We start from the raw sequence: 13,968 nt of genomic DNA, 5'->3' as shown, positions 1-13,968 counted from the left end.
CCAGACGCCAGTGGAAACCCCATTAGACAACAGGGTTCGGCTGCCGAGAAGTCCCCACAGAACCCCAGGCCGTCTGTCATGCACCATGCGCCTGATGAGGATAATGTAGCAGATCAAACGTGCGATCGGTTACCTGGAGAGATGGCTGTGCGCTGCTGTCCCAGAGAAAGGTGACTTCTACGTAGATCCACTTTGTATCCCAGGCTTCCCCTGGGAGGCCTGGTGCAGACTCGGTGCGGGATGTGGGTCGGAGAGCCAAGAGGAGGCAGCTAGGGGTGCAGGGGTGGCCTCCAGACCCCTCACCTGTACTCAACCTCCAGGGTTCAGTTCCTGCCCAACTCAGGGCCCTCATGCCTACCCATCGTCTCGAAGAATGTAAGAGACAAGTGTGCAGGGGGCATCCCTGGCCCCCAGGGTGGTGACAGTCCCCAAGTTCTAGTCCTGTCTCCCAAAGCATGCTGCGAGCCCTCAATGGCACAGACCCACACCTGTGCTCCAGGCAGCCACCAGGGGGCTGGAGGGGCATGCTCCGCCCAGGGAGTGGATTCTGCCAGCAGGTCCCTTTTCCTGTGTGGGGAGGAGAGAGGACCTTACAGCCTAGACCTCAGGAAGGGGAAGGCCTGAGGACTCATCCGGAACAAGCTTCTTTCCTCGTCACCCAGGGGAGCTCAAGGCAGCGGGGCTTTGGGCAGAGGGGTGAATGAGACTGGGAAGGGCTTGTGAGGCATAAAGAGAGGCCCCCAGGCCATCAGGAATCAAGGGGAAGCCTGAGCCGGTTAGTTACCCTGCCCGGTCCCCCTTCCAGGCGCTGAACCGAAGCCCTGGACTTGGAGAAGGAACGGGTTATTAGGCCTTTGCCAGTCGTCTGTGTGGAGATGGAGGGGTGGAGAGAAAAGAGAGGGAGAGAGAAGTCCAGGTAACACCGTCTTCCCCTGGAAGGAAGGTGACGGGGAGAACTCGGCTCAGCTCAGCTCAGACCGCTGAGTATGGGTCTCAGCTTCGCCGGTGACTGAGTGTCACATTTCTGGGAAAGATGCTGAACTCTTCTGTTTCTCGGTTTCTTCCTGTATACAGTAGAAATGATCAAATACCCACTACACCTGTCAAGTGCTTATCTCACTGCCCAGGTCATAGCGAGTGTTCAATAAATGAGAACCATGACAGTCCTCACTATTGTGGCTGTTTTAACCACCTCCCGGAGTCAGGGAGTCAGTCTGGGGTTGGAGTCGGGGTGCCTGGGGGCAGCAGAGGTTCTGTGATGTGGGAGTTGGGTCCACAGGCTCTGTGGGGTGACTAGGGTGACACAGAGACTGGATGGGCTGGTGCTGTGAATCGGGGAGCTAGGCCAAACCCAGGGAGCACATGGCAGGCAGTGAGGATGGGCACAGGCAAGGAGCCTACACCCAGAGTGGGAGTCCCAGGCCAAGTTTGCAGTGGTCAGAAGTGAGCGTCCAGGCCTTGGGCTTTGGGGGAGGTGTTTAGATTGCGATGGGCGGGAGAAGAGGAAGGAGGAGGAGTGCGTGTGCGTGCATACCTACGTGTGTCATTGCTGCTCCCTCGTACCACACGCCCCTTCTCACCTCCTGCTTTTGCACGTACTGCTCCCTGACCTGGGATGCCTGCCCCTTGCCGGTTCTAGCTGGCAACCCCTGCCCGTGAATCCTTCAGGGCCCAAACTGAGCCTCTTAGACCCCTCTCCACCCCCTGGCCACACAGCTCATCCATCACCTGCTAGGCGCCTGCACTTATCAACAAGGGCCACTCATTTCCTACTTTCTGAGGACTCCTGGAGGTCGGTGCCTCATCGCCGGCACCCACCCTCAGGCCAGCCCCATTGGAGTGCCACTCCCAATGCTCACTGGGCAAATAGGCTCATGTATTCATGTCAACAAATATTAAGTGAACATCTACTACATGCCAGGCACGTTAGGCATTGGGCGCTCAGCAACGAATGAAATGGATGGGAGGCTGGACATAAATGAGCAAAATAAGGTGATACATGTTATGAAAAAGTCCAGCAAAGAGGACAGTGAGTGTGAAGGCCGTGACTTGAACTAGCAGGTCAGAAAAGTTCAATGAGCAGGTGACATGTGATGGAAGGCTTGCAGGAGGTGAAGAGTCCTGAGGATATCTAGAACACGATCTCTGAGACAAGAGGAAGAACAGGAGGTGCAAATGCCCCAGGTGGGGGCCGGGCGGGGGGCAGAGGTGCACAGGGACTATTCCTGAGAAAGAAAGCATGGAGGCCCAGAGGTCTGGAGCGAGGGAAGGAGAGATCAGGGAGAAGTGGAGTGTGGGGTGCCTGTGCAGTCCCTTACACATCTCTAGAAGAGTGGGCTTGTGCTCAGGGACATGGGAGCCACTGTGAGGTTTGAGCTCCGCCTTGCACTTGAACTGACCCCTCTCTGGCTGCCGTGTGGAGAGCAGATAGCAGTGGGCCTGGGTGGGTGTCAAGAGACCGCGAGGAGGAGACTGACGTGGCTGGGGCCAGATCCCGAAGCACTGGGAGGCAGGAGCCGAAGGAATGCGAATGTGTAGGGACTGGACGCAGGGCTCCTGCCTCCTCCCACCCCCAACATCAAACAGCGCCTGTCACGAGGGAGCTGGTAGATCAAGGCCTGGCACCGCCTCCCCCAGAGGCCAGAGCTGGCTGAGGGTCCTCATTTGCATCCCCGGTGGAGAGGGAGCCCCATCCCAGTCCCAGCCCCAGCAGCCTTTGATCTGGTTTGATGTCTCCCTCAGCCTCCTTCCCAGGCAAGAAGGCTTTTATCCTTGGAGGGGGAGGCAGCTCCCCCCAGCTGCCTCCCCGCTCTGGCTCTGACAGCGTGCGTGTTGTGGGGACCAAAGGGGCCACGACTTTTCTACTCACTGGTTCACTTCACGCTGAGAACCCACGTGGGCCTGGCGGGTGATCCCATGTCCCAGGTGAAGGGACTGGCTCTCAGGAGGGTGGCTGAACCCATCACACTGCTACAGAGGGATCCATACCCAAGCCCTTAACCTGGGTGTGCAGGGAGGCTGCCGACCGCCCACGCCAACTTGAGGAGGGGGACATTGTCCGGATCCCATTATGAGAGGAGCCCCCTGCCCTGTCTTCCACCCCCTTTTTTTTGGAAGGCAGGTTTGAGGCTGCATGCTGCTCTCCTGGGGGAGGAACGTGGGGGGCTCTACTAGGGCTGGCAAATAGGAGGCAGGGGAGGTCTTGGGACTCTGGTTGTGGGGGGAGGGGTCAGCAATCTTGAAAATGGCACAGATTTAGATTCAGATGATTGGTTTGAACCCCGCTTGTCCCTTGGGAGCCAGAGGTGCTTGATGGGTCTGGACCAGCAGAACTGGTGGAACTAGCACATTGCTGGGCTTGGTGTGACTTTGGGAGAAATGCCCTGTTTTGGATCAATCCAGGTAGACCTCTTGGAGGAGGCTGGGGAGCATCTCAGCTGTCCCCAAAACACTACCATTTGGTTAGGGTGGTGCAAAGGCTGGGCTGGGCAAGAATCACTTTGTTCATTTCAAAGTACCTGGGGGTCCTCTCCACACCCCTGGGGGTGAGGGTGGGCCTCCTCACCCCACCAGCTGGAGCCCCTGTGGGTGAGCAGTGGCAGTAAGGGCTGTAACCGGCACAATGAGTGCATTTACTGAGCATTCGCTCTGTGCCCGGCACTGTGCTAACACCCCGTGTACTAAGCTCATTTAACTTTCTAACAGCCCTAGAAGGTGGGCACAGTTATTCTCTCCCTTTTATAAGTGAGGAAATGGGGGCCCAGGGAGGGCACATGACTTGCCCTAGGTTGATTTGACAAACAGCTTCAGTCACTGCCTGGAAGATGTCCCCCTGCCCCTCCTATCGAGTCGGTGTGCCTCCCTTGTCCCCTTCCTTTGAAGGTCCTCCCTGATTGGCGGTGAAGCTAGGGAACAGGAGTAAGCGTCTTCCCCTCAGACTCACTGCCTGTGGGCCCTGGTGCGCTGAGATCATCTCCAGGGAGAGCAGATGGTTCTGGGATCCAGGAGGCACCCTGGGAGTCCCCTGGTCCCAAAGTCAACAGCCTGATAGATGCGCGAGGGCCCTGCCTGGGGTGGCCCTCAGGGCTCTACGTCCTGCCAGCAGCTGAGGCAGGCACGTGGTGCACCTCAGGCTCTGGGCTCCGGCCTCACCCAGACCACCTTTGGGTCCAAAGCCTGCAGAGCAGGACGGAAGACCTCTGGCTCCGTGATTGTGAACGGAGAATTTCTTCCTCACTCCCCAAATTGCTGTCGTTGAGTCTCCAGGGACCCAAAGGAAAGCATCTCTTGCTGGGCTGGCTTTAAATCCTGCAGAAGCCAGGCCCCCCAGTAACCCCTCTGCCCTCCCCGCCAGCCGCAGACCTCAAAGCCCCATATTCCCCACCTTGGCCCCTCACCCTGGGGTTCTCCCTAGCTCCAGGCCCCCCACCCACCCACCCTCGGCAGCTGGAGGGAAGAGAACAGTAAAAGTCTATTGCGGCCATAAAAGGCATTAACCATCTGAACACTCGTCCACAGTGCCCCAGCAGCCGTCTATCCTTAAGCAGGAAATATTGTTTAATGCCGATGGTAATGAGCGAATCAAATTTTGAAAATTAAACCGGAATTTGAGCATTAGCGCTAGGGCGCTGGCATTTGGCGTGTCAAGTGGTGCTGCTGTCACCCCCGCCCTCCCCAGTCGGGGGCCCACTCCCCCTGCAAGCCCACAAGATGCTCCTTGCATATCCGAGGGAACTCAGGCACCACCGGGAAATATCCCGTGTAGGAGCCTGGCCTAAACTTGCCATCTATCAGTGTCTTGCTTCTTGGTTTCCTGGGCCCTCCTTTTAAAATGCAAATCCTTCCAGCCAGAGCCCCATTCTGCCCTGACATCCTGAGTGAACGAGTGTAGGAGTTTCTCTCAGGGAGGGATTGGAAAAAGCCTAATATTCTGGCAACCAGATTCCATTGCCTTTTCATAAGCACCTATCCACCTATCTATGGCTCCTGGGAGGTGTCACCCAATGCTTTTTATAGGTTGGGAACCTGGAGCTTAATTAGATTGAGGTTCTGGGGAAATAAGAAAGACTCCTGAGGCCAGAGGAATGGGAGCTGTGTGTGTTTGTGCTGGGGCAGCAGGCAAGAGGCTGTTGGAAAGGGAAAGTTGAACTTCAGCCTGACCCCCTTACTGCCAGCCCTGTGGCATGCAGAGACCACCGGGAGTGGGTGAAAAGAGGGGTCCTTCCCACCTCTCAGACTTTGCTCAAATGCTCTTGTGGTCTGGAGCCCCTGCACTGGTCCCCCAGAAGTGGAATCCCCAGCCCGCCTCCTTCTGGAAGCCTTCAGGGTCTAAACACTCCCCCTCCTCCCACCCCTCCACCCGTCCCCACCCTACCCTGGCCCCTCTGGTGCACAGTCCAGAGCTGTTTCCTGGCTCTCCTCTCTCATAGTAAATGCTCAATAAATGCTCACGGAAGGAGTCACCAGAGGGTGAGCCTAGGCGGTAGGTCAGGTGCACTGATCCAGGCCCTTCTGAGGTGGCTGTAAACACCTTCATTTGACACAGAACTCGGTACTTCTCCCCATGCATTATTTGGGGGTGCTGTAGACTATGCCTACTCCCTGGCAGTGGTCGTTGGGACACTGGGCACAGAAAGCAGAGTTGGCCTCTGCTTCAGGCAGAGCTGAGACTAGCGCCTACCTTCCACCGCCCAGCCCTTCTGGGGTGTCACACTCCTGCTCCCCAGGACCCCAGGTGCTCCCCACACCCGCAGACACAAGCACTCACTTTTTAAAAGAGCAGGGAGGCAGGAGCAAGGGGTTATAGGATTGGGAAGTCAAGAGACCCGGAGAGGCTACAACTATGTGTCTTGGAGCCCTGCGGGGAGGGCACACGAGCTCTGGGGGCCACTGCGTGGCAGCCCCAGTGGCCTTTGTCTTGTTTGGGAACCGTCTATTGCAGATGGCCTGTGTCGCCATCAGCGGATTCACGTCAGCTCCAGTGAGCCTACTGTTGCAGGCCCGGTGCCTGGAGCAGTGTCTGGTGCAGAGAAAAGGGCTCAGCAAACAATTGAATGACTAAGGAGCACACTCCCCTTGTTCTGTCCCTTGACAGGAGGAGCCCATGTGAAGACTCGAGGGTGGGGGTGGTCTGGCACTGGGCTCAGCCCTGGGAGCCAGAATAGGAACGTATTATAGTCCCCTACCTTAAGCTGGGCTCTCTTGAGGGGAAGGTACTGGGGTCCAGTCACTAGCCTCCACTTGCTCACATGTTTGGGCCCTATGACTTCCCACCCAGGGGTGTCTTCAGCCCATCTCCACCCCTGGCTCTGTGGTCTCTCCTGCCCTCACCTCCTCAGAGACACAACAACACCCCCCCCCCCCCCCGAGGTCCTGCCGTGGGCTTAAGGCTGCGGGCTTACAGGGGAGAGTGAGAACACCACAGACTCACCATTACCCAGGGACCCTGTATCATGTCAGATAGGCAGGCTATGGTCAGGGACTGCTTAGCCTGTCCAGGAGTCAGGGGTCTTGTGTTGATGTTGGAGAGGGTGGCTGGCTGGGGAAACTGAGTCATCCTCTGAGACTTTCACTAGGTTGGCATCAGACCCAAGACACCAGCCAAATGGTGCCATTGGTCATCTGACACAACTTGGAGACAGTGCCTCAGGAAAGTAGCCAGAGGGAGAGGAGGTCACAGAGGGTGGGGTGACAGGGGGAGGTTGTCCATGCTGGCTGGTCAGCCATAGCATAAGTCTAGTCCCCCCAGAGATGACCTCTCCCCATCTAGGACACACAGCAGGGGTGGCCCTCCTGGCCAAATTAGGGCAGGGCAAATGAAGGGAGGGGTGGCCCTCCATTTCCTCTTCCTCCTGGAGTAACGGTCCTCCCTGTTGTTCCTGGTGGCGACCAGGTTCCACTCCTGTAGCATCTCTTGGAAGCCTAGCATCCATCACATGAGGAAGGACTGATTATTGCCATTCTGTAGACCTAAAGCCCAGGTGGGGAGAAGTTATACAGTGGCAAGGCAGCGGTGCTGGGGTTAAGCCAGTGGGCCTGGGCCACAAGGAGATCCACCTTTGGACTCAAGAGTCCTTCCAGCCTCTGGTCTGAAAGAGAATCCTTAGAAGCACACCAAAGCCAGGTGGAAACGAAGAGCGTGCAAACTGGGTGCATTTGAGGGTCCCGGAACCAACCAACATTTGAGGGTTGTGGACTCACCCCAGAACACCTAGGGGAGTGAGGGTGGGGCAGTGGGGAGGACTCACCCAAGAATACCTAGGGGAGTGGCAATGGGACTGGGTTCTTGGGTTTCTTGCAGTCTTCTAGAAAGGCAACGCTAGCTGCAGTCTCCCTGGGGAAATCCGGGCGTCCAGGTCTCCGAGTAGGAAGAGGAGAAGCCTGGCCCCCTACAAGTTTGGAAAGTCCTCCAGAAGGAAAGGCCCTGGTCTAGAACTGAGAACGGAGAACTGTAAGGAAGACAAAATTTCAGGGGAGAGGAAGAAAAAAATGAGGGGGGAAAAACTGGCGAAAGGGAAGTGCCTGAATAGAAAGGCACGTGTGGGTGAATTTTAATGCAATCAGAAGGCTGTCATAATGATAATAAAGGAATATATTCAGATGTCAGGAGAGAGGAGAAGTCTCGGGGTTTCGGTCCCAGCATTTAAATCAGGCTCAGACAGAGGAGGGGCCCCCCCTCTTCCCTTCCTTTTTCCTTCCCAGGGAGGAGACGGAATTTCTAAACCTGAGGGCCAGGGATTAGCAGGAGGCAGGGGGTTTCACTTCATTGTCTTTCCGGAAATCCCATTTAATTGGATTCCTTAAAAGGCACTGGGGCTGGGTGGGGGACAGGAGTGCAGAGTTGTAATGACTCATGACTCCACTGAAGGCTTGAGAAGCTTCCTCCACTTCATGGAAAATGTTGCTGCTGCTTCTGGGAGTTAAACATAAGCCACTGCCCCTCTCCCCTCTGTCTCTGCCCTCTCCTCTGCCATCTCTGCTCGATGCTTTTTGTTTCTGATTCTTTTCCCTCCATTTCTGCCATTTTCCTTCTCCCTCCGCTCCTAACCTCATCTCCCCCCATCTTTCCCCAGCTTCACCCCTCCACTTTCTCTCTCTCTCTTCTTCTTGGTTTCCTGGCCCAGAATTTGGAGTCTGTGAGCCCTGAAGATGGGGCCGGGGTGTGCCCAGCCTTGAGATGGCCCAAGAAGCCACCTGCTTGCCCGGGAAGGGGCAGGTGGCTAGGCAGGGGCTCCAGGCCCCAGAGCTTTGACTGAAGCCCACTAATGGTGAAGGGCTAGACTGGGGTGCCCTGGTCCAGAAGCAGTAACAACAACTGGCAATGATGCCCTGTAGGGCATGGAAGGAGCTGGGACCCAGGACCACCTCATCACTGAGGACTAGCCCAGTGCTAAGTGCTCTGGGCTAAGAGGTACTGACAGGGCAGAGGTCAGGGCTTCCTGAAGTAGAGGACTCTGGGGTGGCTTGTGAAGCAGTGCAGGGACCAGGTGGTTTCCTCTGCTTTGCTCCAGACCCCAGGACACCTCCTCAGCTCTATGTGAATTCACCTGGCAGTCTGGGCATGGGGAGGTTCTCTGGGGCAGAAGGTAGCAAGTACTCTGAGTACAGAGAGACATAGACTCAGAATGCTCTCACATTCGCAGGAACCAGAACTCAGGGCCATTTGCAATTTGGGGGTGTACGTTTCTGCACATAGGCTGTGTGTGCCTGTGTTTGTCAGTCATTCGAGAGTCAACAAACATCTAGTGAGTGCCTGCTGAGTGCTGCTTCCACAAGGATTCTGTTCCAGCTCCTATGGCTGCATAACAATTTAGCCCCAGACTGAGTGGTGTAAAATAACCATTTGTTACACTCATGGATCCTGGGGGTTAGGCATTCAGACAGGGCACAGCATGGAAGGCCTGTCTCTGCTCCAAGATGCCTGGTCCTCAGCTGTTAGATTCAAAGGCTGGGGGCCGGAATCATCTGCAGATTCATTCTTCCCATGTCTGGTGGTCGATGTTGGCCGTCAGCTGGGGACATGGGTTCCTTCTCATGGGGACTTTCTTGTGAGCTAGTTTTGAGTCTCGAGTTCTTCACAGCAGGGTGGCTGGCTTCTCACAGAGAAAGCATTCCCAAAGACAGAGCCAAGTAGGAGCGCCTCCCTTTTATGACTTAACTTGGAAGTCAGCAGGCATCCTTTGTGCCATTCTTTATTGGTTAGAGCAGTCACAGCCCCACCGTGATTCGAGGGGAGGGAGCACAGGCCCCACCTCAGTGGGAGGACTTAACGTCACATCGTCACATCGCAATAAGCTTGTGGGATGGGAGATCCTTCGGCAGTCACGGCTGCTACAGAGCCGCACAGTCCAGTGTGATCCCTGCTACCCTAAGCACACGGCCAAATGGTGTCAACAAACCGAGTCGTTCTAAACCCCCTGGGCGGGGGGAGACTGGTGCCGGAGCCCAGCCTTCAGGAACAGGTCCCACAAAAGTGTCCAGGGCTACATTTTTGCAGCATGAACTAGGAAGGGCCAGACCAAGGAAGGGACACCAGATGGAGGTACAAACAATGTGGGATAAAAAGAAGGTGTGACCCTGGGAATGACATAGGGCATTCGTTTGTCCACTCCGTAACTCTGTCCTGAGGGCTGACTAACTGGCACTCCAGGCAAGGCCTGCTCTCTTCCCCCAGGGAGCATCCATGGGGTGGGGGCAGGGAGCTGGACAGAAACCAAAGCAAAGCAGTAAATGACGGTCCTTTGGAATCTGGGCCTCTGAGACAGAGAATAAAGGAGAGCAGGAAGGAGGGGCCTTGATGAAGAGGCAGTATTTAAACTGAGACCTAGAAGGCGAGAAGAATTCAGCCTTGTGATCGGGAGGCACTTCAGACAGAGGGAAGGACAGATGCAAAAGCCCTGTGGTGGACTTGCCTGTTGTGAGTTAATTTTGGCATCTGGGGGTGAAAGTGGCTGAAGAAGATAGTATGTAGCTAAGAGGAAGGAGAAAGGGAATGCAGGGTTGCCCAGATGCCCCTTGTGCCACCGCTGTGCCATCCGTGTGCCATATAGGTGGGCAGCCAGACCAATGGCCTCACTCCCTCTGTGTGCTGCCTGCCCTCTGGGCGGGAGGGGGCACAGTCGCTGCAATCCAGCCCCCTTGACCCAACCCTTCCTCCCTCACCTCCACCTCTGGCTATGCTCTCCCTCTCTCCCAACCCCCTCACCCTGTGGCCCTCCTGCTCCAGCTGCGTCCAAGCCCTCCCCCTCCAGCTAAGAGCCTTCTTGCCTGCCCAGCTCCTCCCCCTCCTCCTCTTACCCTTCGGTTGTACCCTCTTACCACCACCCCCTCACCACCCCCCCCCTCCCCGCCGGCAGCCCGGGCCCGCCCGCGTGCAGCCCGGCTCCTCTGGCCCGGGTAAGCATCTCCTAATTTTGTTCCAGAAGATAGAAAACTCTTCGTGGGCATGCTAAACAAGCAGCAGTCCGAGGACGACGTGCGCCGCCTCTTCGAAGCCTTCGGGAACATAGAGGAGTGTACCATCCTGCGCGGGCCGGATGGCAACAGCAAGGGTGCGTGGGGGCGGGGCGGGGGAGCGGGCGGGCGAGGCCTTGGGCCCCACAGCAACCCCCAACCCCGGCCAGTCCTGGGCCTCCAGCTGGCCCCGACCTGCGACCCGCAAGCCGGGGAAGGATGCTTGGAAGGGGCAAGGCGGTCCGGCCTGAGGATAAGGGAAGGCCGCCATCCAAGTCCAGAGAGGGGCAGGGAGACTTAAAATAAGGATGCTTTTAAGTCTCCGTCCCCGTCCAGGTCTTTCTCTGTCTCTGTGTGGTTCTGTCTTTGTGTTTCTCCGTGTCTCTCTTTCTCTCTCAGTCTCTGTGTCTCACCCATTCTGCTTTCATCCGGGATGCGCCCTCTCCCCTCGGCCCCTCGGGTGACTCACCTCTCAGCCCTCGCGCTTCTAAGGCCTTCCTCGGCCGGCCCTCGCGCCTTGGCTCAGCCTCTCCCGTCCCCCCAGGGTGCGCCTTTGTGAAGTACTCCTCCCATGCCGAGGCACAAGCCGCAATCAACGCTCTGCACGGCAGCCAGACTATGCCGGTGAGTGGGGCGCTCCCGGATGAAGTGAGGACCCCGCGGTGGCCCCAGAGGGACCGAGAGCTCCGCAGGGCCCCGCCTGCCCTTGAGCTCCGTGCATACTTTGCCAAATGTGGGGCGCTCACAGCCTCCTCAAGAGGCAGGAAGGCGTTGTCATTATCCCCATTTCTCAGACAAGGACACTGAGGCCCAGAGACATAAGGAACTGGACTGCCTCTAGATTAAAAAACGCCTGCCGTGGGGTTAAGATCCCAGACAGCTGGGCGAGTGCAGGCGCTGGAACGTGCCGCCCGGCTCCATCCCTCCCCCTCCCCAGGGCCCTCCCCCAGAGGATCGGGTGGGTCCCGCCAGGGCAAGGACAGCTGGGAGAGGAGGCAGCTGGGGCAAGTGGGCCTCACGCGCAGTCCTGGCTGCAGGGAGCCTCATCCAGTCTGGTGGTCAAGTTTGCCGACACCGACAAGGAGCGCACGATGCGGCGAATGCAGCAGATGGCCGGCCAGATGGGCATGTTCAACCCCATGGCCATCCCGTTTGGGGCCTACGGCGCTTACGCACAGGCAGTAAGTGGGGGCGCAGCCGAGTGAGGGGCGGGGCCGTGCGCGCAGCTGTTCTCTAGCTCACTTTGCTCAGAGCCTGGGAGAGCAAGGACGTCTAAGTGTGCTGAGGGGAGCCCTGCTCCTGGCCCAGAATATCTTGCTGTCCTGGAGCATGAGGAGTGATGAGGAGTGAACCCAGGGAGTAGAGACCAGAGGGGGCTAAGAGAAGTCTAGGCCAGTGCAGGGTGGTTTCCAGGAGGAGGTGGGCTGCTATTCTGGTTCTATAGAGAAGGAGCTGGAGAGGCCTCTAGGCTGGGCAGCAAGGTGGGGTGCCCTCAGCGCTCTTCCACTAGTCAGAGTCTAGGAAGCACCACCTGGAAGTGGTGAGAGAGGTGCCCGTGCTTGGTCGTCACCACTCTACTTCTGCCCTCACTCATGGGAGGCGGTCATTCCTGGCAGGGCTCCTTTGAGGTGCCCCAAGGCCCTCTGCATCCACACTTGCCCTGCGGTCCCTTCAGACCCTGCCTCATGCTGCTGGCCATCCACTTCTTCCCTCCACACTGGAGCCAGCTCTGTCCCCGTCTCCCGGGAGCTGACCCCAGACTTATAACCACAGCCCCCACAGGGGTGGCCCTGAGGTCAGCTGGCGTTCCGGTTCTAAAGATATAAGCTCACTTCACTTCATCAGTGTCCAAACTTGGCCATGTGACCAACCTACCCAGTCCCCGCTCACCTTTGTGAGGACACTGGGGGTGCCCGGAGTTCTATTCATGATTCTCCTGTTGCTTCTACCCAACAGACTCCAAGTTAGGACCACCTTAAACAAATCCATGCCAAGTTAACTCTACAGACGCTCACCTAACATGTCTCTGGAGCTCTGGCTGTCACATCTCCATGGATGACAGACCTTTCTTAGGGCTGACCGGCACCCATGGAGCCAGTCCCCTCCTCCTCCCCCTCTACAACTTTAGAGTCCCTAAGACCCTATCATTACTTATGAATACAGTTCTCTCAGAGGGTGGGGGTGGGGGGATATATTTGAACTCCCTGGGTTTCAGGGCCTGGGAGGCTGGTCTCCAGGAGCCGAGCCCCCTGGTGGGGAGGGCTGCCCCCCTGGAAGCGCATGATATTTTTTCCACTTCCTCTGCCCCAGCTGATGCAGCAGCAAGCGGCACTAATGGCGTCAGTCGCACAGGGCGGCTACCTGAACCCCATGGCTGCCTTCGCCGCCGCCCAGATGCAGCAGATGGCGGCCCTCAACATGAATGGCCTGGCGGCTGCACCCATGACCCCAACCTCAGGTGAGTGGCCAGGTACCAACACTTGACCTGGTGTGGCAGGAAAGCAGCAGGTGGGACCTATTATTTGGCCAATTTCATCTACTGGTGGACCTTCCCATGGCCAGAGCACATGATGTATGGGCCCAAGCAGGCTTCATCTTCCGGAAGTTTGTAAGTGTTCTAATCCCAGGGCGCCCGGGTGGGTCAGTAGGTTAAGCGTCTGACTTCATCTCGGGTCATGATCTCAAGGTTCACAAATTTGAGCCCCACGTCGGGCTCTGTGCTGTCAGCTCAGAGCCTTGAGCCTGCTTCAGATTCTATCTCCCTCTTTCTCTGCCCCTCCCCCATTCACATTCTCTCTCTCTCTCTCTCTCTCTCTCTCTCTCAAAAATAAATAAAAACATTAAAAAATTTTTTTTTAAATGTTCGAATCCCTGGAGACCTAAGGGAAGATGGGATGTGGGCCCCATGCAGTCAATGATATGATTTCAGGGTGGTGAAAGTTTCACTCAACTTATTGAGCCATATCAGGAAGCAATTCATCTTGATCTCTTTTCTAGATCTCTAGAAAGAAATTCACATGAAAACACTTCCTCACTTTGAGGTCTGAGAGGAAAAAAATCTTGCCCATTCTGTGGCCTTATTAGGTTCCTGGCCTAACCAGGGAAGGAGCCCCAGTTTTTTCACTTTTCTTTAATCCAACTTAGATTCATTGGCTTTTCCCAAGACAAGTGCAAGAGAGATAAGCAAGAGAGATAAGCAAGAGAGAACCTCAAGAATTATTAAAGGACAGCAGGTTTGGAAATAACCCCATTCATAAAGCACGTTCTTTTTTTTTTTAATATTTATATTTGAGAGAGAGAGAGTGCACACAAGGAGGAGAGGGGTGGAGAGAAATAGAGACAGAATCTGAAGCGGGCTCTAGGCTCTGAGCTGTCAGTACAGAGCCCAACGTGAGGATCGAACTCATGAGCCGTGAGATCATGACCTGAGTGGAAGTTGGATGCTTAACTGACTGAGCCACCCAAGCTCCCCAGGATGTTCTTAATTACATCTTGGCTATTGTTCAGTTAAGTGAT

General features: G+C 56.4%; 1 protein-coding gene across 14 annotated transcripts in view; it reads left to right on the top strand.

Moving 5' to 3' along the window:
• CELF4 (CUGBP Elav-like family member 4) overlaps positions 1–13,968 on the top strand; it is a 296,796-nt gene that overhangs the window by 256,701 nt on the left and 26,127 nt on the right. For 6 of the 14 annotated variants that reach the window (XM_042909701.1, XM_042909695.1, XM_042909693.1 and 3 more), the window contains exons 4-7: positions 10,422–10,550; positions 10,997–11,076; positions 11,490–11,633; positions 12,763–12,910. In XM_042909701.1, the coding sequence (XP_042765635.1) occupies positions 10,422–10,550; positions 10,997–11,076; positions 11,490–11,633; positions 12,763–12,910 (501 nt within the window). The remainder of the gene's footprint in view (positions 1–10,421; positions 10,551–10,996; positions 11,077–11,489; positions 11,634–12,762; positions 12,911–13,968) is intronic. The other 8 variants (XM_042909699.1, XM_042909696.1, XM_042909694.1 and 5 more) reach the window with 3 other exon arrangements.

The sequence above is a fragment of the Panthera leo genome, chromosome D3, assembly GCF_018350215.1.
Source record: "Panthera leo isolate Ple1 chromosome D3, P.leo_Ple1_pat1.1, whole genome shotgun sequence".
Classification (NCBI taxonomy): domain Eukaryota; kingdom Metazoa; phylum Chordata; class Mammalia; order Carnivora; family Felidae; genus Panthera; species Panthera leo.
Note: the sequence above shows the minus strand (reverse complement) of the source record. Positions and strands in the feature narration are given on the sequence as shown.